This window comes from Hyperolius riggenbachi, chromosome 5 (assembly GCF_040937935.1).
Source record: "Hyperolius riggenbachi isolate aHypRig1 chromosome 5, aHypRig1.pri, whole genome shotgun sequence".
Taxonomy (NCBI): domain Eukaryota; kingdom Metazoa; phylum Chordata; class Amphibia; order Anura; family Hyperoliidae; genus Hyperolius; species Hyperolius riggenbachi.
Window position 1 is genome coordinate 445,045,727 of NC_090650.1, and position 27,724 is coordinate 445,073,450.

The 27,724-nt window shown below is 46.8% G+C and overlaps 1 protein-coding gene across 4 annotated transcripts in view; it reads left to right on the plus strand.

Annotated features, from left to right (window-relative positions):
- The window catches only part of LOC137519260 (microtubule-actin cross-linking factor 1, isoforms 6/7-like), a 277,534-nt gene that overhangs the window by 71,403 nt on the left and 178,407 nt on the right, over positions 1-27,724 (plus strand). For 3 of the 4 annotated variants that reach the window (XM_068238153.1, XM_068238154.1, XM_068238156.1), the window contains exon 2: positions 19,536-20,131. The exons of the other annotated variant lie outside the window; for it this stretch is intronic. In XM_068238153.1, coding sequence (XP_068094254.1) covers positions 19,592-20,131 — 540 coding nt within the window. In that variant the 5' untranslated portion in view covers positions 19,536-19,591. The remainder of the gene's footprint in view (positions 1-19,535; positions 20,132-27,724) is intronic. 4 annotated transcript variants of the gene reach the window in all.

Sequence of the window (27,724 nt, forward strand, 5' to 3'; positions counted from 1 at the left end):
AGAGCCCACAGCTCCTTAGCTTCACCACTGATTCGGCCTGTATTGTATGGGCAGCCAACAGATCGCTCTCTAATCAGATAGAGATCTGTCTCTTGCTCGATCTGCCCATCATTGCTAGATGTATGGCTACCTTTAGAAACAGTAACAACATATCAAAGAACAAAAAGTAACCAGCTCCATGATAAATAACAATAATCGGTACTTTTCCGTTAGCTGGGCGCAACCTCTAGGTGGTGATAATTACTATTCCCCCTCCAGGCCGCCATGTATAGTAGGGAAAGATTTTAAATACAATAAATAAATAAAGATGTAACTCTGCTAGAGTTTTATCGCCGGATAAAACGGAAAAGAACCCAATAATCTTTATTAAGGAAAAATGCTAATAAAAACAATGAAAAACTCACAGAGATGGGAAGCACAAAGTGCGGACAATATGGCTAGTATAAGTACACAATGAATATCACAGGGTGAGGAGGACACTCCCTCCTATTGTACAATGCAAGCAAATGACTAGACTTGAGCTGCAGCAGAAAGAAATGACAAAGTGCAAACAATGCGCATCCACCTGGCTAATATTGCTTAAATCTGCATGGCTGCAGCTGTCAGATACGTGCTTACCCTGGAGGCAATGGTATCCACACAGCGAGGCCCAGCTCGGTGTCTATCTAACGCGTGTCAGACATCCGTCCTTCATCGGAGATAGTGGAAAGTAAATGCCCCTTTCCTTAAAGAGAACCCGAGGTGGGGTTCTCACAACAAAATCCCCATACAGAGGCTGTCTCTGCCTATTGAGCCCAGCCTCTGTTGCTAATCAGATCCCCCCTAAATCCCCCTGTGCTCAGCCAGAACCCATAAATCATAGCTTACCTTCTTAACGTCAGTCTCGGCGCTCCCCTAGCCTCCTGCAGAGCTCCGGTCCCCGCCCGCGTCCCTTCCCTCCAATCAGCGTGGAGGGAAGGGACGTGGGCGGGGACCGGAGCAATACAGGAGGCGGGGGAGAGCGGAGACTGACGTTAGGAAGCTAAACACAGCCCGCTGCGACACACTGCGTGTCGGCAGCGCGGCTGATATTTATGGGGTCTGGCTGAGCGCAAGGGGGATTTAGCAGGGATCTGATTAGCAACAGAGGCTGGGCTCGATAGGCAGAGCTAGCCTCTGTATGGGGATTTTGTTGTGAGAATCCCGCCTCGGGTTCTCTTTAAGAAGCCCTGTACTACCGCAATCGAGAGGCGTGGGCACGCCCCCCCCCCCCCCCCACCGGACTAGGACACGCGTCAAAGATGCATGTACCCTTTCCGGCACACCGCTGTGGTGCCAGCCAGCACCAGGAAGTATTGAATAAACACTGGCTGCCTTTAAAACGCTCATGAAATCGCTTACAAACTGCTCATACAAAACGCTAGCGATTGCATTTAGCGATAGCATTTTGTAGTGGGTTCCAGGCCTAAGTGCTTGTTCACACCTAGGGTGTTTTGCGCTTTTTTGAGCGCCAGCGACATTGAAAAACGCCATAAAATACCTTGTGCAATAAATCCTTATGGGATAGTTAATATCAGCGCGTTTTGTCTGCTTTGTGTTCACAAAAGCGCTGCCTGTACCATTTTCGGGGCGATTTTGCTACAATGGAAGGTATAAGGGCTCTTTCACATCAGACAACGCGAACAGGAGCCGTTCTCCTGCACGCGTTGTCTGCCAGCGGCGTGTCGTCGGGTATCTGCGGTGCGACGCACTCAGCGGCGGTAGCTGGTAATTAAACCGGACGGAAAACGCTGGCTCGCGGGTGCGTTGGAGGAAAAACTGCGCCCGGGTGCGTCGGAACCGCAACGCATCGAAACGCAGCGTCGAGTGTGAAAGGTAAAATGAAAGTCTATGGACTTTCATCTTACCTTGGTCAACGCAAACGGCTTCCGTTTGCGTTAACGCAGAAAGTCTGCCCTAATGTGAAAGAGCCCTAAGAAAAAACGCAAAACGCTCACAAATCGTTTTGTTTTTTTTTCGGCGATTGCATTTCATGTTTTTAAGAATAAATACATTGTATTTATTCTTTTCCGGGCCAAAGGCCCCGTGCACACCAAATACCTCTAGCAGATCTGCAAAACGCTGGAGGTTTTTGAAGCAGATTTCAGAGCGATTCTAGGCATGTGTAGAGAGGTTTTCTAAACCTGCCTAGCGGTTTTGGGGCGTTTTTGTGTAGCAGATGTCATATATTGTTACAGTAAAGCTGTTACTGAACAGCTTCTGTAACAAAAACGCCTGGAAAACTGCTCTGATCTAGCGTTTTTCAGAGTGGTTTTCCACTTTCCTATACTTTAGCATTGAGGCAGAAACGCCTCCGAAATCTAAAAAATGCTGCAGCCCCCGAGTTTGCGTTTGTGGAAAAAACTAACCGCTCTGGTGTGCACCAGCTCATTCACTTCATTTCAGGGGGAAAACCAAGCGCTTTTCCCCCTGCAAGCGTTTTAAAAAACGCTCCAGAGCCGCTCTGGTGTGCACCAGCCCAAAGAGTTCACTTCCTGACTGACATCAGGAAGGGAAAAAATGGAATCGCTCTGCAAAAGCGCTTACAAAAGCGCTTTTCACTAAATCGTACAGCGCAGAGGAGTGCCGGGGCGGGGGGGGGGGGAACGCTCAAAAAAATTGAAAGTTGCTGCCGTCACCGTTTTCGATTTTAGATGTGACCAAAGCCTGAACAAGCATGCAGCAGATCAGGCACTCTGACTGAAGTCAGACTGGATTAGCTGCATGCTTGTTTCAGCTGTGTGATTCAGCCAGATCAGCAGGCCTGCCAGGCAACTGGTATTGATTAAGGCTGCTTACACACCAAGACGTTACAGGCGCACGTTAGTGCGCCTGTAACGCTCCCCCAACGCACAGCAATGTAACACAAGTGGGCTGTTCACACAGCCCACGTTGCGTTACATGTAATGCTGCACGTTTGGTGCAAAGTGCAGCATGCTACGGCGTTGGAGCGGCTATAGCCGCGTTAGACTGTTTGCACATGCGCAGTGGGGGGCGGAGAGGAGGCGGGGAGAGCCAGCTACAGTAGCCGCGCACATGGCTACTTAATATTCACTGCACTGGCGGCAGCTGATTGGCCGGCGGGACCACGTGATGCGGAGTGTCTCGCTCCGCATCACGTGGTCCCGCTGGCCAATCAGCGCCACTCTGGGAGACATTATAGGAATCGAGCCGCCTAACGCGGCTCACTCTACCGTCCTCACTTGCAGCACCATACGTTGTGTTAGGTGCACGTTATGCGACCTTAACGTGGCACCTAATGCAACGTCTTGGTGTGCAAGAAGCCTAAAAGGAAACATCCATATCTTTCTCAGTTTAGGTTCCCTTTAAGTTGAATTTTGAATTTCACCTGTAATAGAAGACATTTTAAAAAATCCAGACAGGTTTGTGAGACCACTTATGTTCTAATGTTCTCCATCTTGAGAAAACCATAGTACATCACAGCCAATGTGTTTTGTGCTCTTTTACAGAGACTGAAGTCTCATAAAATCGCCCTAACTAAAACACTGCATCTCTGCAGCAGATCGCTGGATTTAAACCCCCCAAATCCCGGGGAAAAAATCCACGACTTTCTTGGTCATGGATTTTGCTGCTCGGGGGAGGCAGAGCTTTGTGCTGTCCCCCAAATCCCCCCTGCAAAATCCACGACTTTCTTGTTAATGGGTTTTGCTGCTGATGGAGGCAGAGCTTACGGCTGCAGCTCCTCCTCCATGTGCGTCAATCTGCTGGCAGATCTCCGCCTCTCCCCGCCCCTCTCAGTGAAGGAAGACTGAGAGGGGCGGGGAGAGGCGGCGATCAGCGGGGATTGACGCTCTGAGAGGCAGAGCTACAGCCATTAGCTCTGCCTCATTCAGGAAGCACTCCCCGAGTTTGCAGAGGGGATTTGGGGGGTATAAACTCCTCTTTTTTCCGCGGGATGCGGAGGTTTAGCAGGGCTTATAGTGCTTATGACTGCATGTTAAAAAAGTGAATTTAGACTCGCTTCAGACTCTCTTTAAGGGCTCGTTTCCACTATTGCGGTGCGGAATCGCCTGGATTCCACCGCTGATGAAATCGCATGCGGATGCGATTCCGCATGCGTTTTTTGCCGCGAATTCGCATGCGAATTCGCATAGGTGAGGGTATATGCGATTTTAACCATGTCACTGCCTGTGTGAATTTATATTGGTACCTATGCGAATTCGCATGCGAATTCGCGGCAAAAAACGCATGGGGAAAACGCATGCGATTTCCCTATTAAATACATTATGTGCGATTCGCCTGCATTCCATACGCAGGCGAATTCTGCAGGGTTTTCCGTGCAGATTTTCTCTGCACAATAAAACGCTTCCGCAGACGCATAAGTGGAAACAGGCCCATTCACTTATATTGTCTATGCGAATCCGCATACGCAAGACGCATGCGGATTCGCGATAGTGAAAACAGGGCCTAAGGCATAGGCAAACTAGACAGATGCTTATGGCCCATATTCACGGGCTGCAAAAGTGGCCTGTCGCCAGCACACGTGAGCGTGTGCGCGACAGGCCAGCGACAGCTCGTCGCCAGGTCCCTCCGCGTGCACACGCGGAAGAGGGACCAGCGGCGCGACGGAAGCTGTCGCCGACGTTCCTCCTCCCCCCGCCGGAAGCTCCATATACTTCAATGGAGGTTGCTGTCGCTAGTCCGTGTACTCACGCGGACTAGTGACAGTTGCGGCGGAGGTGCGGCGGCGACTGTCGCCATGCAATTGAAACTTTCAATCGCCTGGCGACATCAGTGACGGGCGACAGTTCGGGGTGCGCGCGCGTGCAACGCCGCATACTCACGGGTGTCATGTAATCATGAATCTGTAATTGTGTTAGAATTAGTATGTTTTGATTGTTGGAAGTCTTCGGATTTCCAAGGCAAAATTCTGAACTGTAAAGACCCAGGCTGTACACAAAACTTATAATAATTACAGGAGTGGTTTGTTGTGCGCACTCAGTGAGTTTTCGCTGCTGAGATGTATCTTGCCTGGTAATGATTTGTGTTTATTTTATGTTTTAGGAGAAAAATCAGTTCTTGTACTTACCCCATCAATTTGTAACTGGTGTCATGTAGGCTATGATCTTTATGATCCTATTGGGGGGGACAAAAGATGCCTTTCTTAGGGCACCAAAATGGCCCTGGGTCCCGCTGTTTATAGAGTGAATCTCCCTCCTGTGTCCGCTCCTTTCTGCCTCCCAAGTTGCTCTAATTGGCCAAATGTCGCTGGACCAGTTCCCCCCCACAATATCAACAATATCATGTAACCAGACAGGTTGACGGCTGGCCAATGAGAGCAGGATGGGGGGGAGGGGGGGGGGGAGCGGGCACAATTTATGACTCTGGCCTGAGTCTCATTCTATAAGCAGTCTGATTATCTGTAAAGAGGCACATCATGTTTTTAGGTTATATTTAATGAGTACACCTTGCCCAGAGGATGAAGGCTCTCATACACACATCAGACCATAGTCTTTGGAAAATGAAAGATCACAGACCAATCTTACCCCCTTCCATGTAGTATCAGAGCCACACCTACACAGTCTATTCTATTGAGCTGCACTCCCCATCAGACAGAGAGCTTACCCCCTTTTATGTAGTATCAGAGCCACACCCACACAGTCTATTCTATGGAGCTGCACTCCCCATCAGACAGAAATCTTACCCCCTTCTATGTAGTATGAGAGCCACACCTACACAGTCTATTCTATTGAGCTGCACTCCCCATCAGACAGAAATCTTACCCCCTTCCATGTAGTATGAGAGCCACACCTACACAGTCTTTTCTATGGAGCTGCACTCCCCATCAGACAGAAATCTTACCCCCTTCCATGTAGTATGAGAGCCACACCTACACAGTCTATTCTATGGAGCTGCACTCCCCATCAGACAGAAATCTTACCCCCTTCCATGTAGTATGAGAGCCACACCTACACAGTCTATTCTATGGAGCTGCACTCCCCATCAGACAGAAATCTTACCCCCTTCCATGTAGTATGAGAGCCACACCTACACAGTCTATTCTATGGAGCTGCACTCCCCATCAGACAGAAATCTTACCCCCTTCCATGTAGTATGAGAGCCACACCTACACAGTCTATTCTATGGAGCTGCACTCCCCATCAGACAGAAATCTTACCCCCTTCCATGTAGTATGAGAGCCACACCTACACAGTCTATTCTATGGAGCTGAACTCCCCATCAGACAGAAATCTTACCCCCTTCCATGTAGTATGAGAGCCACACCTACACAGTCTATTCTATGGAGCTGCACTCCCCATCAGACAGAAATCTTACCCCCTTCCATGTAGTATCAGAGCCACACCTACACAGTCTATTCTATGGAGCTGATCTCCCCATCAGACAGAAATCTTACCCCCTTCCATGTAGTATGAGAGCCACACCTACACAGTCTATTCTATTGAGCTGCACTCCCCATTAGATAGAAATATTTGCAAGATGCTGCACACACAGATGCTGTACAGACACAAAAGATCAGTATCTGCAAAAGATCTGTTCCTGCCAAAGATCCGTTCCTGCAAATTGCATTCATAGTCTATGAGATCTGCAGATCCTCATACACACCTTGTTTAACAGACATTCATCTGCAGATCAGATCCACCAGGATGGATTTTCAGATCTGCAGATGATTGTCTGATCTGCAGATGAATGTCAGTTAAACAAGGTGTGTATGAGGATCTGCAGATATCATAGACAATGGGCTCTATTCTCAAAGAGCCAAAAGTTCCGCAAAATTTTACCGCTATATTCCCGCCAGCGGTAAACTCCGCATTTAGCCACATTCACTAATATTTTCTGCATGTTTTCCGCATGCGGGAAAAAAGATGCGGAAACAGCCATTATTCATGCGGGAATCATGTGGTAAAAAGGTCGCATGAAAAAGTGTTTAAAAAAGTTAAAGTCCAGCAAGCACAGCCCTTAAGCCTCCACACTTCACTAAAGTCAATGGGATGCGGAATATATCACCTACTACTTGTAGGGGATAAAAAATCGGTAAATAACGACGAAATGATGCGCCTGAACATTTTTGAGAATTGATTTTTTATTGCGGAAAATACCGACTTTTGCGGACATTTTTCCGCATGAATCCCGCACTTTTACCACACTTTTTCCGCATGCGGAAAAAACATGCGGAAAATTTTGAGAATGTCAACTGGTATTTTGGTCGCAAACTTCCCGCATGTGCTTTACCGCATGCAGGAAGTCTTTGAGAATAGAGCCCTATGAATGCATTTTGCAGGAAAAGATCTTTTGCAGGAACAGATCTTTTACAGATACTGATCTGTTCCCAGGGCCGGCGCTACCATAAAGGCAAAGGAGGCAGCTGCCCCAGGGCCCCATAGCTTGTAGGGGCCCCCAGTGGCTAAAAGAGGAAAAAAAAATTCAAATCGGCCTTATAGTTTTTGAGAAAATCGATTTTAAAGTTTCAAAGGGAAAAAAATACACATTTAAAAACCTGCCGACTTTAATGGTTAATAGCAAATCCACCTTAAATGCTAGAAACCCTAAATTTGCAGGATATGTTAAGGAGATCATTAGGAATAAGAGGAAAAAACTATTTTTCAAAAAGACCTTATAGTTTTTGAGAAAATCGATTTTAAAGTTTCAAAGGAAAAAAGTATACTTTTAAATGCGGTAAATGTCACTTTTAGTAGCAAACCTAACGGTAGTGTAATTTTACATGCATCAAACGAAAGCGCAATAAATTTCCTGACGGGGTTTCCAGGGGGTCCATACGCAGCCGCAGCGCTTTGGCCAGGGATCGCTATACAGCCGCAATATGGCTGTATGAAGATCCCTGGCATTTTTTCCTATTTTCCCAATTTTTTTTTTATGTTTAGAGTGTGGGAATTTTTTTTTTAAACAATTATGTGAGGTCCCCCCTCCTGAAACATTTTAACCCCTTGTCCCCCATGCAGGCTGGGATAGCCAGAATGTGGAGCTCTGACCGATTGGGACTTCACACCCTGATTATACCAGCTGCGAAAAAGGTCCCCTAATGCCGATTTTTGTTTCGGGGTATATGTTGGGGGGGGCCCCCCAGGTTTATTTTGCCCTGGGGCCCCATTGTTGCTTAAACCGGTCCTGTCTGTTCCATGTGTACAGCATCTGTGTGTGCAGCATCTTGCAAAGATTTCTATCTGATGGGTAGTGCAGCTCCATAGAATAGACTGTGTAGGTGTGGCTCTCATACTACATGGAAGGGGGTAAGATTTCTATCTGATGGGGAGTTCAGCTCCATAGAATAGACTGTGTAGGTGTGGCTCTCATACTACATGGAAGGGGGTAAGATTTCTGTCTGATGGGGAGTGCAGCTCCATAGAATAGACTGTGTAGGTGTGGCTCTCATACTACATGGAAGGGGGTAAGATTTCTGTCTGATGGAGAGTGCAGCTCCATAGAAAAGACTGTGTAGGTGTGGCTCTCATACTACATGGAAGGGGGTAAGATTTCTGTCTGATGGGGAGTGCAGCTCCATAGAATAGACTGTGTAGGTGTGGCTCTCATACTACATGGAAGGGGGTAAGATTTCTATCTGATGGGGAGTGCAGCTCCATAGAATAGACTGTGTAGGTGTGGCTCTCATAGTACATGGAAGGGGTAAGATTTCTGTCTGATGGGGAGTGCAGCTCCATAGAATAGACTGTGTAGGTGTGGCTCTCATACTACATGGAAGGGGGTAAGATTTCTGTCTGATGGGAGTGCAGCTCCATAGAACAGACTGTGTAGGTGTGGCTCTCATACTACATGGAAGGGGGTAAAATTTCTATCTGATGGGGAGTGCAGCTCCATAGAATAGACTGTGTAGGTGTGGCTCTCATACTACATGGACGGGGGTAAGATTTCTGTCTGATGGGGAGCGCAGCTCCATAGAATAGACTGTGTAGGTGTGGCTCTCATACTACATGGAAGGGGGTAAGATCTCTGTCTGATGGGGAGCGCAGCTCCATAGAATAGACTGTGTAGGTGTGGCTCTCATACTACATGGAAGGGGGTAAGATTTCTGTCTGATGGGGAGCGCAGCTCCATAGAATAGACTGTGTAGGTGTGGCTCTCATACTACATGGAAGGGGGTAAGATCTCTGTCTGATGGGGAGCGCAGCTCCATAGAATAGACTGTGTAGGTGTGGCTCTCATACTACATGGAAGGGGGTAAAATTTCTATCTGATGGGGAGTGCAGCTCCATAGAATAGACTGGGAAGGTATGGCTCTCGTACTACATGGAAGGGGGTAAGATCTCTATCTGATGGGGAGTGCAGCTCCATAGAATAGACTGTGTAGGTGTGGCTCTCATACTACATGGAAGGGGGTAAGATCTCTGTCTGATGGGGAGTGCAGCTCCATAGAATAGACTGTGTAGGTGTGGCTCTCATACTACATGGAAGGGGGTAAGATTTCTGTCTGATGGGGAGTGCAGCTCCATAGAATAGACTGTGTAGGTGTGGCTCTCATACTACATGGAAGGGGGTAAGATTTCTGTCTGATGGGGAGTGCAGCTCCATAGAATAGACTGTGTAGGTATGGCTCTCATACTACATGGAAGGGGGTAAGATCTCTGTCTGATGGGGAGTGCAGCTCCATAGAATAGACTGTGTAGGTGTGGCTCTCATACTACATGGAAGGGGGTTGGATTTCTGTCTGATGGGGAGTGCAGCTCCATAGAATAGACTGTGTAGGTGTGGCTCTCATACTACATGGAAGGGGGTAAGATTTCTGTCTGATGGGGAGTGCAGCTCCATAGAATAGACTGTGTAGGTGTGGCTCTCATACTACATGGAAGGGGGTAAGATTTCTGTCTGATGGGGAGTTCAGCTCCATAGAATAGACTGTGTAGAGTATGGCTCTCATACTACATGGGAGGGGGTAAGATTTCTGTCTGATGAGGAGTGCAGCTCCATAGAATAGACTGTGTAGGTGTGGCTCTCATACTACATGGAAGGGGGTAAGATTTCTGTCTGATGGGGAGTGCAGCTTTATAGAATAGACTGTGTAGAGTATGGCTCTCATACTACATGGAAGGGGGTAAGATTTCTGTCTGATGGGGAGTTCAGCTCCATAGAATAGACTGTGTAGGTGTGGCTCTCATACTACATGGAAGGGGGTAAGATTTCTGTCTGATGGGGAGTGCAGCTCCATAGAAAAGACTGTGTAGGTGTGGCTCTCATACTACATGGAAGGGGGTAAGATTTCTGTCTGATGGGGAGTGCAGCTCCATAGAATAGACTGTGTAGGTGTGGCTCTCATACTACATGGAAGGGGGTAAGATTTCTATCTGATGGGGAGTGCAGCTCCATAGAATAGACTGTGTAGGTGTGGCTCTCATAGTACATGGAAGGGGTAAGATTTCTGTCTGATGGGGAGTGCAGCTCCATAGAATAGACTGTGTAGGTATGGCTCTCATACTACATGGAAGGGGGTAAGACTTCTGTCTGATGGGGAGTGCAGCTCCATAGAATAGACTGTGTAGGTGTGGCTCTGATACTACATGGAAGGGGGTAAGATTTCTGTCTGATAGGGAGTGCAGCTCCATAGAATAGACTGTGTAGGTGTGGCTCTCATACTACATGGAAGGGGGTAAGATTTCTGTCTGATGGGGAGTGCAGCTCCATAGAATAGACTGTGTAGGTGTGGCTCTCATACTACATGGAAGGGGGTAAGATTTCTGTCTGATGGGGAGTGCAGCTCCATAGAATAGACTGTGTAGGTGTGGCTCTCATACTACATGGAAGGGGGTAAGATTGGTCTGTGATCTTTCATTTTCCAAAGACTATAGTCTGATGTGTGTAAGTTAGGGCGTATGCATGTTGGAAAAAGTGAGTTTTGAGGGAGCACTTACAGAGATATCAAAGGTTGGAGAGTGACGGATTTGTTTATGAAGAGGTTTCCAGAGGAAGGGAGAGGCACATGAGAAATCTTGTATACGTGAATGCGAGGAGGTGATTTTAGAGCAGGACAAAAGAAGGTCTAAATTTCCAGTACTAAATCCTAGAGATGAGCTGAAATTTTCGAAATTTCGAACTGCTTTTATTACGAATGCGAAATTTAACATTACGACCCAAATTCGTAATTTCGTAATTAATTTTCAAATCGTAATTTACAATTTCGTAATCGAAATTTCACTCCCGTAATGACGAATTTCGTGTCTCCAACCGAAATTTTACTTTTTCAGGTTTGTAAGGGTTTCTATCCCTCTAGATGCCTAAAATGAATAGCACAGCCAGCCTCCTCCTCCTCCTCCTCCTCCTCCTCGCTCCCTCTCTCTCTCTCATTTGTAGTATTTCAAAACCATACTCACATTCATGACATGTCCAGGGATCAAACCCAGGCCAACCACATGGAAGACAGCTATGCTCACCACCATACCACCAAACACACACTAAATAGACTGCTAACCTAAATCTTACTTGTAGACAGTCATATGAGACACATGCTGGGTGCAGGGCTTTGTGATTGGACCATGGACCATGCGATAGAGTGAGGTGCAAAAATGAAATCATGCCTAGCAGAGGATGGTTTCACAATGCTAAATGCTAGGCTGGCTGTGGTGCAATTGGTTAGTGCGTCTGGCTGGTAACAGCAAGGTTACAGGTTCAATTCCATCCAGGCATGTCTTTTCCTTTTGAGTTCAACAGTTGTCCAAACACCGAGCACAAAGTTTTGCATGCGTAAAGTTTTACGCACGCAAAATACCCCATGGGGTTCAATGGCGCAGCGCGCGCACGCAAAAGGAAAAGACATGCCTGGATGGAATCAAACCTGTAACCTTGCTGTTACCAGCCAGACACACTAACCAATTGCGCCACAGCCAGGCTAGCTGTGACCTAACTCTACATGGCTATCTGGGGCTCTGTTGGCTCTGTTTGGACAACTGTTGAACGCAAAAGGAAAAGACATGCCTGGATGGAATCGAACCTGTAACCTTGCTGTTACCAGCCAGACACACTAACCAATTGCACCACAGCCAGGCTAGCTGTGACCTAACTCTACATGGCTATCTGGGGCTCTGTTGGCTCTGTTTGGACAACTGTTGAACGCAAAAGGAAAAGACATGCCTGGATGGAATCGAACCTGTAACCTTGCTGTTACCAGCCAGACACACTAACCAATTGCACCACAGCCAGGCTAGCTGTGACCTAACTCTACATGGCTATCTGGGGCTCTGTTGGCTCTGTTTGGACAACTGTTGAACGCAAAAGGAAAAGACATGCCTGGATGGAATTGAACCTGTAACCTTGCTGTTACCAGCCAGACACACTAACCAATTGCACCACAGCCAGCCTAGCATTTAGCACTGTGAAACCATCCTCTGCTAGGCATGATTTCATTTTTGCACCTCACTCTATCGCATGGTCCAATCACAAAGCCCTGCACCCAGCATGTGTCTCATATGACTGTCTACAAGTAAGATTTAGGTTAGCAGTCTATTTAGTGTGTGTTTGGTGGTATGGTGGTGAGCATAGCTGTCTTCCATGTGGTTGGCCTGGGTTTGATCCCTGGACATGTCATGAATGTGAGTATGGTTTTGAAATACTACAAATGAGAGAGAGAGAGAGAGAGAGAGAGAGAGAGAGAGAGAGAGGAGGAGGAGGAGGAGGAGGAGGAGGAGGAGGAGGAGGAGTTGGTTGGTTATTCATTTTAGGCATCTAGAGGGATAGAAACCTTTGCAAACTTTAAAATACTAAATTTCGTAATCGTAATTACGAAAATTTGCGTAATTTGCGAAAATTACGAAATTTCGATTACTGCTAAAATCGTAATTGTAGTAATTTCGCGAAATTTCGGAAATTCGTAATTAGGTCATTACGCTCATCCCTACTAAATCCAGACCTTATCCATTTTTATATACCTTAAAAGAGAGGGGAGGGGGGGGGAGGTGAGGGGCAAGGGGCATTCCCATGGGGCCAGCGTGCTATGCTTTTGCTGGTCAGTGCAAACTCTTAAGGACTCCTCCCGACAATCTCATTAGTATTAATTTGTATATTGTTCTCCTGGGTATAGCTCTGAAACAATCATCATTCTGTACTTTATCATCACAGGTTGGGGTTTAGGGGTCACATTGGCTGCAGGAGTCAGTTGGCGTCTTTGGCCAGTATGTTCCTCTGTAACACGAGAGAATCCGCCTGGCTTTAGACGCTGCAGACTGACATTATATTCTGCTGTCCTGCTGCTGATGAGCTACAAGAATGACTTCATTACAAATCTGTTATCTCTGCTGTACTATTTATGTTGTATTATTTGTCAGATAATTATAGCCTCTTTGGCAATCTCAGCTGGGTCTCTTCCAGCATAGAAGCATCTGTCGGTTTTCATCTCCAGTCTGTCATCTGTGGAGCATTTCAATAAAACGTGGTGGTTTAAGGAAAGGTTAGATAAAGTTTATTCTCTGTGAAAGGGTTGGGTTAGTTACAAGTGGATGAATGGAGATGATTTGGTCCCCGGATTGGGAGGATAAAGCCTTCTGTGGCCTGTATGGAGAATGAGCAGGTGTGCGTCAGTCTGGTGCGCCCCGTCCTCCTGTCCCCTCTGCCTCCTGCCAGGAACTAATCCTCAGACCTATTGACCATTTAATCCAGCAGACAAAACCGTCCCCATCCTGTCAGCTCTCCGTTCCCCGCAGGCCCTGATTGAGATGTTTGGCAGCGGCCCAGACACACATGTGGGGTCCGCCTCAATAGGAAATTACCTTCCGAGCAGACGCCGTTTATTGCTTCAACCTGTGGACCGTTCCAAATGCCATTTACCCCCAGATGTGTCTCCGTACAGCACTGAGTACATTGTGTGCTTCCGTGGATCAGACCGTCTATAGACGGGAGATGTGAGGACAGATTGTGTTACCGTTTGGTCTCGTCGTTTTACATTTCCTTTGTCTGCTTCCCGGACATCTGCCCAATCTGGCTGCATTCCATTTACCTTGACACGAGAAGGTCAAACTCAAGTCTAAAGGGGCCCATACACTGGTCGATTTTAGCCATCGATCGATTTATCGATTCTGTAGAATCGATCGATCAGAAATCGATACTTTCAAATCAGCCAATCGATCGGTTTGATCTATCTGACAGCAGCTCCATGGCCTATAGAGTTGCATTGCATCTAATGGTGCATTAATGCATTTTGATCGATTTTCAATAGATTTCAGTCTGAAATCTATTGGAAATCTGTTCCTAGTGTGTGGCACACATCAGAAAGATTCCTGTCAGATTCGACTTGACAGGCATCTTACAGAAATCTATCAGATGGTCGAATCTGCTGCAAATCTATAAGTGTATGGCCACCTTAAGGATGGCACACAGTCATGCGTTCACCTGTGGCCATACTTAAAGGGGCACTATAGCAAAACATTGTAAAATTTAAAATATGTGCAAACATAGACAAATAAGAAGTACGTTTTTTCCAGAGTAAAATGAGCCATAAATTACTTTTCTCCTATGTTGCCGTCACTTACAGTAGGTAGTGGAAATCTGACAGAAGCGACAGGTTTTGGACTAGTCCATCTCTTCATGGGCGATTCTCAACAAGGCCTTTATTCTTTACAAAGATATTCCCTAAAAAGGATTTATACAATGATGCTGGCCAGCCTCCCTGCTCGCTACACAGTTTTCTGGCAGTTGGACGGAGCAACTGCCATTCACTAAGTGCTTTTGAAAATAAAGAAAACCCTGAGAACCCCCCATGAGAAGATGGTCTAGTCCAAAGTCTGTCGGTAATGTCAGATTTATACTACCTACTGTAAGTGACAGCAACATAGGAGAAAAGTCATTTATGGCTCATTTTACTCTGGAAAAAATGTACTTCTTATTTGTATATGTTTGCACATATTTTAAATTTTACAGTTTTTCGCTGTAGTGCCCCTTTAATCCTGCCCCTGTTACATTGTCCCCCCAATATAATGCCTGCCTAGCCAGTGGGCTTGTTCACTGTGGGCTGTGTGGTTGACCTGCTTGCTTTAAAGGACAACTGTAGGGAGAGGGATATGAAAGCTGACATATATATTTTGTTCTAGTAATAAGTGGGATCGCTAGACACCAGGGAGCTGTACAGTACTATTTACCTGGCTGTCCTGCTGTTCCTCTGCCTCTAATACCTTTAATTATAGACCCTGAACAAGCATGCAGCAGATCAGGTGCTCTGACTGAAGTGTGACAGGATTAGCTGCATGCTTGTTTCTGGTGTGATTCAGACACTACTGCAGCCAAATAGGCCAGCAGGGCTGCCAATCAACCGGTATTGTTTGAAAGGAAATAAATATGGCAGCCTCCATATACCTCTCACTTCGGGTGTCCTTTAATGCCTACTGATAGATAAATGGCAAAAGATCAATACACCCTAAATATATGTTCCCTTATTTGGCATTTGATGGAAAAGGCACATTTTATATAGCCCTGACATCTTCTGCAGTGCTGTGCTCCAATGTAGACCCTGTAATGAAGGTCTAAACACCGTCTGGTAAGCGCTTGTGGTTTATGGGTGTTACTGGTGATGGAGTTCAGAGAATAGCGCTGACGGTTTTATTGCTGTACTTTGGAAGACACGTCACTGGAGTGTTGGACTTTAGCATCTTATCTCATTTGGGACTTTTTATTTCATTTTATGGTTGCGCTGATATACGGTAATCTATAGATAATAATAACTGTACAGAGTTCACTGAGTAATGTATTAGTCTAATTTACTGGTCACTAACTGTCCCTCCATGGAGCTCATCTACCTTCTGATGTCCTTGTTACAGTCATAGGGCTTGATTCACAAAAGAGTGCTAACTTTTAGCACGGCCGTTTTCGCGTGAATTTTCGGCGTTTCCGCGCGAATTTTCGCGTTCGCGCGCAATTAAACTTTTTCGCGCGAAATTGTTATCGTTTTCACGCTGAAACGCGAATTTTCGTGCGAAAACGGTAACGATTTCGCGTGAAAATTCGTGTTTGCACGTGAAAACGATAACGATTTCGCGCGAAAACGTTTAATTGCGCGCGAACGCGAAAATTCGCGCGAAAACGGCCGTGCTAAAAGTTAGCACTCTTTTGTGAATCAAGCCCATAGTCTGATATCTCTATCATAGTCTAGGGCAGGCATGGGCAAACTCGGCCCTCCAGCTGTTACGGAACTACAAGTCCCACAATGCATTTGCCTTTGAGTCATGACTGTGGCTGTCAGACTCTTGCACTGAATTGTGGGACTTATAGTTCCTTAACAGCTGGAGGGCCAAGTTTGCCCATGCCTGGGCTAGGGGTAGTTTATTATAGAATCTAATTGGCAAGAATGTTTTTGGTATGTGGGAGGAAACCTGAGTGACTGGAGCAAAGAAACCCAGATACGGGAGATCATACAGAGGGCTTGATTCACCAAGCGGTGCTAACTGTTAGCACGCTTGTCAAAAGCCCCTCTTCACGCCTGAAGTCAGTTTGGGCGCGCTAACTAGTGCTCGCGTGCAACGTCCCGCACCCAAAACTTTATGTGCGCACAGCGCGGTGCGTGCGAAACGTTGCGGTGTGATGAAAATGGCGCACCCGATGCGCCTATAAGTTTGCATTGGGTGCGACCTTAATGTTGCATAGTGCAACATTAACCTTCCTGGCGGTAACCCCGAACGTAGTTCGGGGTAAGCCGCGCAGGAGGTTTTCTCAGGCCCTGCTGGGCCGATTTGAGTAATTTTTTTTTTGCTGAACGCAGCTAGCACTTTGCTAGCTGCGTCAGCACTTCGATCGCCGCCGCCCCGCGCTCGATCGCCGCTATCCGCGTCGCAACACAGCCCCCCCCCCCCCTAGACCCCTGCGCTGCCTGGCCTATCAGCGCCAGGCAGCGGCAAGGGGTGGATCGGGACTCCCTTAGACGTCACGACGTCCATGACGTCGGTGACGTCATCCCGCCCCGTCGCCATGGCGACGGGGGAAGCCCTCCAGGAAATCCCGTTCTTTGAACGGGATTTCCTGATCGCCTATCGCCGGAGGCGATCGGCGGGGCTGGGGGGATGCCGCTGAGCAGCGGCTATCATGTAGCGAGCCCTAGGCTCGCTACATGATTTAAAAAAAAAAAAAAAATCAAAAAACCGGCTGCGCTGCCCCCTGGCGGTTTTTAATAGACCGCCAGGAGGGTTAAGGTCACACTCAATGCGACCTTATAGGCGCATTGGGTGCGTCGTTTCCATCACACTGTGATGCGACGTTTCGCGTGCACCGCGCTGTGCGCGCGGCCTGATTCACAATTCTGCGTGCTAACTACTTTGCACCCTTGTTATCACGCCCACAGCCTTTAGGGGTGATAACTTGGTTTGCACCGCTTTGTGAATCAAGCCCACACTGTGCAGGGCAAGTCTTGTACGGGAGCTGAACCTTGGACTCCAGCACTGCAAGGGGGCAGTGCTATCCAGAGAAAGCCATCATGATGCCCTATCACATTTCCCTGTTAAACTGATCATTTATTTTAAAGACAGGAATAGAAGTGGGAACAGCTCGAAATGTGCTCCACACATCACACAATCGAGTTTTTACAGATAACACTGTGTCGGTTTTGAGAAAACCGATTTTAAAAATCAAAGGCAAATAGTTTTTAAAGAGAGTCTGAAGCGAGAATAAATCTCGCTTCAGACCCCATACTTAGCAGGGGCATGTGTGCCCCTGCTAAACCGCCGCTATCCCGCGGCTTAACGGGGGTCCCTTCACCCCCAACCCAACCCCCGTACAGAGCGGGATCTCTTCCGCATAGAGGCAGGGCTAACCGCCGCAGCTCATGCCTTCACTGAGAGGGGCGGGGGAGAGGCGGCGATGCGCCGCTGATAGACGCGCTGAGAGGCAGGGCTGCAGCCGTTAGCCCTGCCTCTCGGAGCAGCAAAATCTACGACCAAGTTGGTCGTAGATTTTGCAGGGGGGATTTGGGGGTGAAGGGACCACCGGTAAGCCGCGGGATAGCGGCGTTTTAGCAGGGACACACATGCCCCTGCTAAGTATGGGGTCTGAAGCGAGATTTATTCTCGCTTCAGAGTCTCTTTAAACTCACAAAAATTACAGTTTAACCACTTCAGGACCAGCACCCTCTGCCCCCTTAAGGACCAGAGGGTGCTGGTCCAGTAAACCGCTGCTTCCCGACGAATCGTTGCTAAAATCCGCCGCTCTCGGCGGTCACGCCACTCTGTCCCTGCCGCAGGCTGCTCTCTCTGCCGTCGGTATGAAAACGGCTCCTGCCCGGCTCACAGTGCTCTGCTTAGAGGCGGCAGGGCAGCACATTGCAGCGGAGATCGAGCGGGGACAGGGGCGGGGACGGGCAGGGGGCGCGCGGTGAATGGGACGTAGAGTTTACGTCAGGTCAGAACCGCAGTGCCCCCTGCCCGCTGTAGATTTATACTGCGGTGGTCTGCAGGTAGTTAAGGACCATTTTTCCTTTGCATTTTTAAGATCAATTTTCTCTAAAACTACAAGGTCTTTTAGAAAACATTGTAGTGTTTTGGAAAGAATATAATGTATGCGGGCTTCACTATTAACCCCCATAGTCAGCATAAAATTATGGAAAAATTACGCATTGATTACACGAAATCAGTTGAATATGCAAATCGTAATTACGTATGGGCGTAATATTATAAATGTACGTGAGATTTCACGTAATTCTATTTAGCTAATTACGATAAACAATGGTAAACATTAAAAATGTTAGTACACACGTACGATAATCATTCGAAAACGCACGATAACGACAATTGTAACGATAATCGTGCATTCTAAAATTCCCAATGATCGGGTTTTTTTTAACGATAACGACCGTTATCGTTCGATCCAGCCGATCCAACCCTGCGGATTTTTTTGACAGATAATCATTCAGTTGTTGCAGTGTGTATAAAGATTGTCCGATTAAAATGTGCGTTTCTATATGGTAACATCGTTACGTGTGTACTGAATCGCCCGATTTCTCATTGCGTCACTTCCGTTTGCACACGCATTTTGTATTGGTCGTCGTTCGGTACTTTTTAATAATATCGCTCATGTGTGTACACGATCGTTCATTACGAACGATCTTTTCATTCTCATTTGAATATCGTGCAAACGTCACGAACACTTCGTTTCGAACGATCTTTATTGGACATGTATACGAACCTTTAGAGGGCTTACGTTTAGAGGAACATGAGGTGAGAAGGTTTGGGAGATGGATTATAGGTTGTTATTGCATAAAAGGTAAAGGTTACGTTTTTTAGGCGTATGAGAAGTGTTATTCACCGGGTAGAGAAGTGGTCAAGAGTTTGGGTCATGCATTATGATTAGGTAAGGTTTATGTGGGAGAGTAACAAGAAAAGGGGTAGGTGGATTGAGGACGGGTCTGGGGACCAACGAAACCACTAAAGAGAAAAGTTGGCCTAGCAGGGCAGAAGTATAATCCCTGTATGCCTGTCTTTGCTGTGTATGTCGTGACACATCTAGTATGTCAGAGAATACGACTGGAAAAGATAAAGTCTTGACAGATGTTGACCAATATGTTTGTCTTCTTGGAATAGTAATACATGTTCTTCTTTGTTTTCCAGGCCGGACTGTCCTTCCTGATGTCTGACTCATACTTGTTGCTCATTTGCCCCATATTATGGGTAATTCTGTCAGCAGGCCCAGCTGCCTGGGAGAGAGGAGCAGGAAATCTGAGAGATTTCTCAAGGAATGTTGTATGAAGAAAGAGTCCATTATTGACATCCAGAGTGTGAGGAACAATGTGGAGCCCAGCACATCTCCTCCAGAGAAGAAGCAGAATGAGTTGGGGCTCGAGAAAGAGCTGAATGTCTCTCCAACCTCCAGTAAAACCCGCGGGACCGACCCTCTCCCCAAGCAGAACAATGCTGATGCCAATGTCCAGAAGGCAGTCGTCAAGAGTGGAACCGCCGGATCCACGCCAGACCATGCCGGGAATGTGTGGACCCCTAAGAGGGGACTCCTGCAGAGGATGTCCGGAGGCAGCTGGTCCTGGAAGCCACTGGCCAGTAGAGAGGTGACAGAGGTCACAGAAGTCACCGAGACTGTTGTCACCGAAATAGTGGAGGTGACACAGTATCCAACAGGAGATAAGAGTGGAGAGCCCATTGTCACCCGGACGGTGAAGGTTCTGACAGACTGTGGTGGGGAGCTCACTGAGGTTAATATTTATTTACTAACCAATGGCCTGAGCCCAGGAACCCTCCAGCTGTATTTACAGCTGCTGTTCAAGCATGATTTATCTGGTTTTCATGGTGGAATACTTTTCAGGTTCAGAATTCTCATGATTTATATATGAAAGCATTTATATGTTATATTGCAAGAAATGTATGCTGTGGAGGACTTAGTAGGTGCCGGGCTGTGCAGGTTCAGTAGTTCTGCGCCTGCGCAGTACAGCCCGGAGGACGTCCGAAGACGTCAGCGCGCCCCCGTGAGACGCACGTTGGAGCGCAGAAGAGCCCGACCTGGAAGCCGGCCTGGCCAGGTCGGTCGGCCACCGGAGAAGACCGGGAGCCTGCGGAGCGGCGCCGAGGGCACGTCCTGCCTGCCACGGGCTGGAGGAAGCCCCAGGTAAGTGGATTTGTATTTTTTTTTTTTTTTAGGTACTCCGTGGATCTTCCCTTTAAAGGACCTCTGCAGTGAAAATCTTCAAATTTAAAATACATGTTTACATATACAAATAAGAAGCACGTTTCAATCAGAGTTAAATGACCCATAAATGACTTTCCTCCTATGTTGCCGTCACTTAAAGCAGGTAGTAGAAATCTGACATTACCGACAGATTTTGGACTAGCCCATCTTCTCAAAGGGGGTTCTCAGGGTTTTCTTTATTTTTAAAAGCACTTAGTGAAGGGCAGTCGCTCCGTCCAACTGCCAAAAAAGTGTACGGCGGGCAGGGAGGCTGACCAGCATCATTGTATAAATCTTTTTCGGCAGTGTCTTTATAAAGAGTAAAGGCCATGCTGAGAATCCCCAATGAAGAGATTATCTAAGCCAAAACCTGTAATGTCAGATTTCTACTACCTACTGTAAGTGACAGCAACACCGGAGAAAAGTCATTTATGGCTCATTTAACTCTGGAAGAAACTTACTTCTTTTTTGTATGCGTTTAAAATTTTAAGATTTTCGTGATAGTTCCTTTTTAACCACTTGCCGACTGCACACTCATACCGTGCAGCGGCAAAGTGGTAGCTTGAGGACCAGCGACGCAGATCTGCGTCGCCAGGTGCCTCCCTAATTAATCAGGAAAGGCCGCTCGCGCGAGCGGCCGTTTCCTGTTAGATCACGGAGCGGGTCTCCGTGAATAGCCTGCGAGCCGCTGATTGCGGCTCGCAGACTAAATGTAAACGTAGATGACATTTGTCTCCGTTGTTTACATTGTACGGCGCTGCCGTAAGGCAGATCGGCGATCCCCGGCCAATCAGAGGCCGGGGATCGCCGCCATGTGACAGGGGACATCCTGTCACAGGCTGCACAGGACGGATAGCGTCCTGTGCAGCCCCGATCACCAGGGGGGCTTTGAGGTGCCCCCCCCCCCCCCCCCCCCGCAACATGCCAGCCAGGAGGAGCGATCAGACCCCCCCTGCACATCTTCCCCATAGGGGGGAAAAAAGGGGGGCGATCTGATCGCTCTGCGTGCCAGCTGATCTGTGCTGGGGGCTGCAGAGCACACCCAGCACAGATCACAAAAAACAGCGCTGGTCCTTAAGGGGGGGTAAAGGCTGGGTCATCAAGTGGTTAAACAAGTTTACGTTTCTAGAGACCCCCTAAAAACAAAATAAAAGAGACCACAGATAAGTGGAAGTTCTCCAATATAACTGATGGGTAGGAGAAAACCCCAAAATTATAAAATACTTTAAAACTGTTAAAATGAGAGGAAGTAGTCTCTCAATGAAAGAGCCATTTGTATAATGATTTACGACACTTTTATTGCCCCAAAAAAATCATTTTACGGTTGTTTTTTTCATCGAGAGACTTTCTCTTGTTTTTATAGTAGTTTTATTGTAATAGAATCAGAAGAATTTATTCTGCCAAGTACACAGGGGGGTTGTACCCGGCATTGGTTTTGGCTCATAGAGGTTCTTAAAGGATGGGGTAATAATATCCGAAAGCCAAGTATGGCAGCCTCAGCTTTTGGACATTATCCATCCCCTCCCCCCCCCCCCCCCCCCCATCCTTCCAAAACCAATTCTGGGTATCGCTGTCTAACTGGCAAAATAGTGTACAAGTGAGTAGGGAGGTTGGTGGTATCTTACTACTTTGGCAGTTAAGCTGCTGTTCAGGAAATGCTGTTGAAAACAAAGAAAACCCTGAGAATCCCCCATGAGGAGATGGATTGGCCCAAAACCTGTCGGTTCTGTCAGATTTTAACTGCCTACTTTTTTTCGCAGTTTGATGGGTGTGGTAGATTGTCCGCAAATCAGTTCCTTCCAGGGGGTAATTCTGCTGATCCGAAAACTGTTGACTTGTATTAAGTAACAGATCATGTTTAAAAAATAGAGCTTCTCTGGCGCTTGTCTTAGTCCTAGACCTGCATTGCTGTATACTCCACCCCTATTCGCTGATGAAGCAGGGTCCTCCATGTGAAACGCATTGTAACGAATCTTGGAGTGTATAAATAAATGATTTTGTTGATACAACATCATTACTAATTTGTGTCTACTTAGAGAAGGTAAGTCCACCTCCGCCTCCTCTATTTTTAAACTATTTTTAAAGTATTCGTAAATTGTGGAGCACTCCTCAATGCGAAGAAAGGTGATGTGCCACGGTAAACCCAGCTGCACTCCAGGTCATTCAACAGTGATATCCACGATAACCGGCACCATCAATAAGTATATGCTCTTTTATTTTTGCAGAAAATGCATTACAGCAATCCAAGCAACGTTTCAGGGCAGCCGCCCCTTTATCAAGCTATGCTGTCAATGTACAAACATACAATGAATTCACTTCTCAATTTATACGCCAGTATAGGCAGCCTAGAGCCAATTACACAACACTATTAGGTCATCTGACCCGTCTCTAAGGTCCCACCTCATGCGGACCTGATAGAGAACTTCAGGGCTAAGGCTGCTATTGGAGGATTCAAACCTCCAACTCACCCCCGCCCCATACCTCTCCAACGGCTGCGAGCACCGGCTCCTCCCCTGGTGCTGGGTCCTCTCCGCAGCCACTCCCAGCAGGCCGCCACAACGGCGGACCTGATGGGGAACTTTGGCCGCATGACGCACAGGAGCGGGGCTAAGCCCCGCCCCTTGCGTCTCCCCAGCAACCACAGACGCCGGCGGCGGGATACGCCGCAAGCGCTGTGAGATGTAAACAAAGGAGGTGTCAGCAGTCGCAGCCAATGGAAGGAGACCTCTCCACGCAGCACTACGCATGGCAGCCGTATAGCATAAATCACAGAGTACACACATAAGTACATGGACGACCTCTAGAAGGAGATCAACCAGGTAGAGGTTCAAGGTAGCATCCATAATTCATTTCTATTCATTCATAATGTGAAACTGTCGTGGCATTGAGAGACTGATGTCCAACTTACAACACAACCACCAAATAGCATGACACATGGGCACCCAATCAAAACGATAGGTATACATAAATCACGCTATGTCATATTAATGCTACAAATCACAGTAGCCCCCAAAAAAAGGGAATTAAGAAACCTCTTAAAAGCTGGACAGAATGGAACATGTGGGCCGAGTAAATAAAACAATCAAATAAATGGCAACAGATCTAACTCTCTATTTAGGCCCCGCGGTTCCATTGTGTCCAGCTTTTTAATCCAAAAAGCCTCTCTGTACAGTAATTTTTTTAATCTGTCTCCTCCTCTCCTAAGAGGCCCAACTTGTTCAATAATCATAAATCTTAATTGACTCACATGATGTCTAGCCTGCTGAAAATGATAAGCAACCGCCTGGTCAGTCAAAGATTCCCTAATCGCATGTTTATGGGATGACAAACGTTTTTTAATCTTCTGAGTGGTCTGTCCTATGTACAGTAAACCGCACGGACACTTTAATGCATACACAACATAACTAGAATCACACGTGAAACAATCCCGTATTTTAAATTTAGTACCTTTATGGGGGTGTTGAATTTGATCCCCCCTAATGACTGAATTGCAGTGTACGCAATTCATGCATGGATATGTCCCTCTGCGACTGGATTTTGACTGATCCTGCGGGCTGGAGTCTGCTCTTACCAACTGGTCACGTAAATTGGGGGCCCTTTTATAAGAGATAAGTGGAGGGTTTTTAAATTGTAAAATATCAGGAAAGCTGTCAGAAAGTAAATACCAGTGTTTTTTAATAATTTTAGCTATATCATCACTTCTTGTGTTATATCTTGTTACAAATGGTATTCTCTCCTTGACATCTCTCCGTTGGACACCAACTCTAACACCACCTTCCATAACCCTAGATCTCGCCCCTTGAACTATGTCTTTAGGGTATCCTCTCTGAATGAATTTGTCTTGCATCTCCTCTATCCTCTGTGTCTTTACCCCATCATCATCCACTATTCTATGGACTCTCTGAAATTGTCCCACTGGGACGGATCTCCTAGTAGCCCACGGATGGAAACTCCCAAAATGCAACAGGGAGTTCACATCCGTGGGCTTGATATAGAGATCCGTGACCAGTTTCCGATCCCTGCACATAACAAGTGTATCCAAGTAACTAATCTGTTCTGTAGAACTATGGGTCGTGAGTCTAATTTCAGGACACCTCTGCATCAGTTGTTCCACAAACTCAAGTAGGGTCGAATGCGGCCCCGCCCACACGCAAAAAACATCATCAATATAACGAAACCATTGTACTGCATGCTTTTGAAACAATTGGTTAGAATAAACAAACATATCTTCATACACTCCCATGTAGATGTTTGCGTAGGACGGGGCCACATTCGACCCCATAGCTGTGCCCCTCATCTGCATATAAAACTGTTCTTCAAACCTAAAATAATTACATTTAAGCACTATCTCAAGTAAAGTGCAGATGAACCGTATCTGTTGTACAGATAAATCAGATGCCGTTTCTAGCATATATTGCACTGCTTCCAAACCCCCCTCATGGGGTATGGACGTGTATAAGCTTTCAACGTCCATAGTAACTAATAACCATCCATCTTCTAGTGGGGGCATATTTCTAAGAATATTCAAAAACATCTGTGTGTCCTTGAGATATGACTTCAAAGAAGCCACATATGGTCGAAGTACTTGATCTAAATATTTAGCTAGTGGGGCCAAAACAGAGTCCATTCCAGCGACTATTGGTCTACCCGGGGGATTGTCCAAGCTTTTGTGTATCTTCGGACAGATATATATTACTGGAGTTACAGGAAAGGGCTGTATTAAAAATTCTGCCAGCTTCTCATCAATAATGCCCTGGGACCTGGCTGTAGATACAACTTCACCAACTTTCTCCTGAATGTCCTTTATGGGATCACATGGTATCAATTTATACGTTGTCACATCAGCCAATTGTCGTAACACTTCCTTTCGATATTGATTAGTATCCATGACAACTATGGCCCCGCCTTTGTCAGCGGGCTTGATTGTAATAGCCACGTTATTCATCAGCTCCTTAATAGCCATTCTCTCTGCTTTGTTAATATTAGAGCGGACTTGTAAACCCACATGGTTAGATTTCTTCATCAGAAGGTCCACTTCCTCCTGTACTTTTTTGATATATATATCGAGTATCTGACATGAACCTGGTTGGAATTTACTTTTAGTCCGTAACGCTGTATCCCGTAGGCTAAGGACATCTGTTTCAGTAGTTTGAGCCCGCGTATTCTCATAGGGTCTCGGAATTGAAAAGAAATATTTCAATTTTATGGCTCTAAAGAACCGTTGCAGTTCAATATCTATCTCCAATGGATCTGGGAAGTTGGTAGGTGAAAAGGACAGGCCATAGTTGAGGGCAGATAGTTGAGACGGGGTCAGTGTCACAGAGGATATGTTAACTACAATTACTTCTTTTGTTGTCTGGGTTGGCGAGACCGCAGTCGGTCTCTGATGCCGCCTCCTCCCTCTCCTCTGCCGGCCACCCCTCCGCGTCCGTCCTGGTTTGTTGATACATCTGAAAAACCCTCCTGTGAGGAGCTACTGAGTGCTTCAGTGGAGTCTGGCATTTCACCGCCTTGCGGTCTTTTACCCTCAGGATCACCTGGTCTGGGTCTACGGATAGGTCTAGGTCTCCCTGGGCCTCTTAGGAGAGGAGGAGACAGATTAAAAAAATTACTGTACAGAGAGGCTTTTTGGATTAAAAAGCTGGACACAATGGAACCGCGGGGCCTAAATAGAGAGTTAGATCTGTTGCCATTTATTTGATTGTTTTATTTACTCGGCCCACATGTTCCATTCTGTCCAGCTTTTAAGAGGTTTCTTAATTCCCTTTTTTTTGGGGCTACTGTGATTTGTAGCATTAATATGACATAGCGTGATTTATGTATACCTATCGTTTTGATTGGGTGCCCATGTGTCATGCTATTTGGTGGTTGTGTTGTAAGTTGGACATCAGTCTCTCAATGCCACGACAGTTTCACATTATGAATGAATAGAAATGAATTATGGATGCTACCTTGAACCTCTACCTGGTTGATCTCCTTCTAGAGGTCGTCCATGTACTTATGTGTGTACTCTGTGATTTATGCTATACGGCTGCCATGCGTAGTGCTGCGTGGAGAGGTCTCCTTCCATTGGCTGCGACTGCTGACACCTCCTTTGTTTACATCTCACAGCGCTTGCGGCGTATCCCGCCGCCGGCGTCTGTGGTTGCTGGGGAGACGCAAGGGGCGGGGCTTAGCCCCGCTCCTGTGCGTCATGCGGCCAAAGTTCCCCATCAGGTCCGCCGTTGTGGCGGCCTGCTGGGAGTGGCTGCGGAGAGGACCCAGCACCAGGGGAGGAGCCGGTGCTCGCAGCCGTTGGAGAGGTATGGGGCGGGGGTGAGTTGGAGGTTTGAATCCTCCAATAGCAGCCTTAGCCCTGAAGTTCTCTATCAGGTCCGCATGAGGTGGGACCTTAGAGACGGGTCAGATGACCTAATAGTGTTGTGTAATTGGCTCTAGGCTGCCTATACTGGCGTATAAATTGAGAAGTGAATTCATTGTATGTTTGTACATTGACAGCATAGCTTGATAAAGGGGCGGCTGCCCTGAAACGTTGCTTGGATTGCTGTAATGCATTTTCTGCAAAAATAAAAGAGCATATACTTATTGATGGTGCCGGTTATCGTGGATATCACTGTTGAATGACCTGGAGTGCAGCTGGGTTTACCGTGGCACATCACCTTTCTTCGCATTGAGGAGTGCTCCACAATTTACGAATACTAGGATATTGCTCCTGCACAATTTGTGTGTGCACCCTTGCTACTTATTCCAGTATGGAGGAAACAGACATTGACTCGCCTACGTTCTCCTACACTCCTGAGGAGACCTCCAGGATAATGGCACAGGTGTCAACAGAGGTATCATTCTTGAATGTGGCCGATGACAAGAATATTCGGAAACAAATTATAAAAGTCGCTAAGATGTACACTACCCTGGAACTTCATGCCAAGACTTTGGCCGAATATCACAGAGTAAAACGAATACCTCGAGGGATGCGTTCTAATGTAGCACCGATAATGTTTCCTACAGATAAACCCTTTTGCCATCGGTGGAGTCTAATATGGAACAAGGCATCATTTGACGCCATGACACTTACCATAGAAAAAATACAGGAGGAATTACCAAGGTTGACAGTACAACGCAT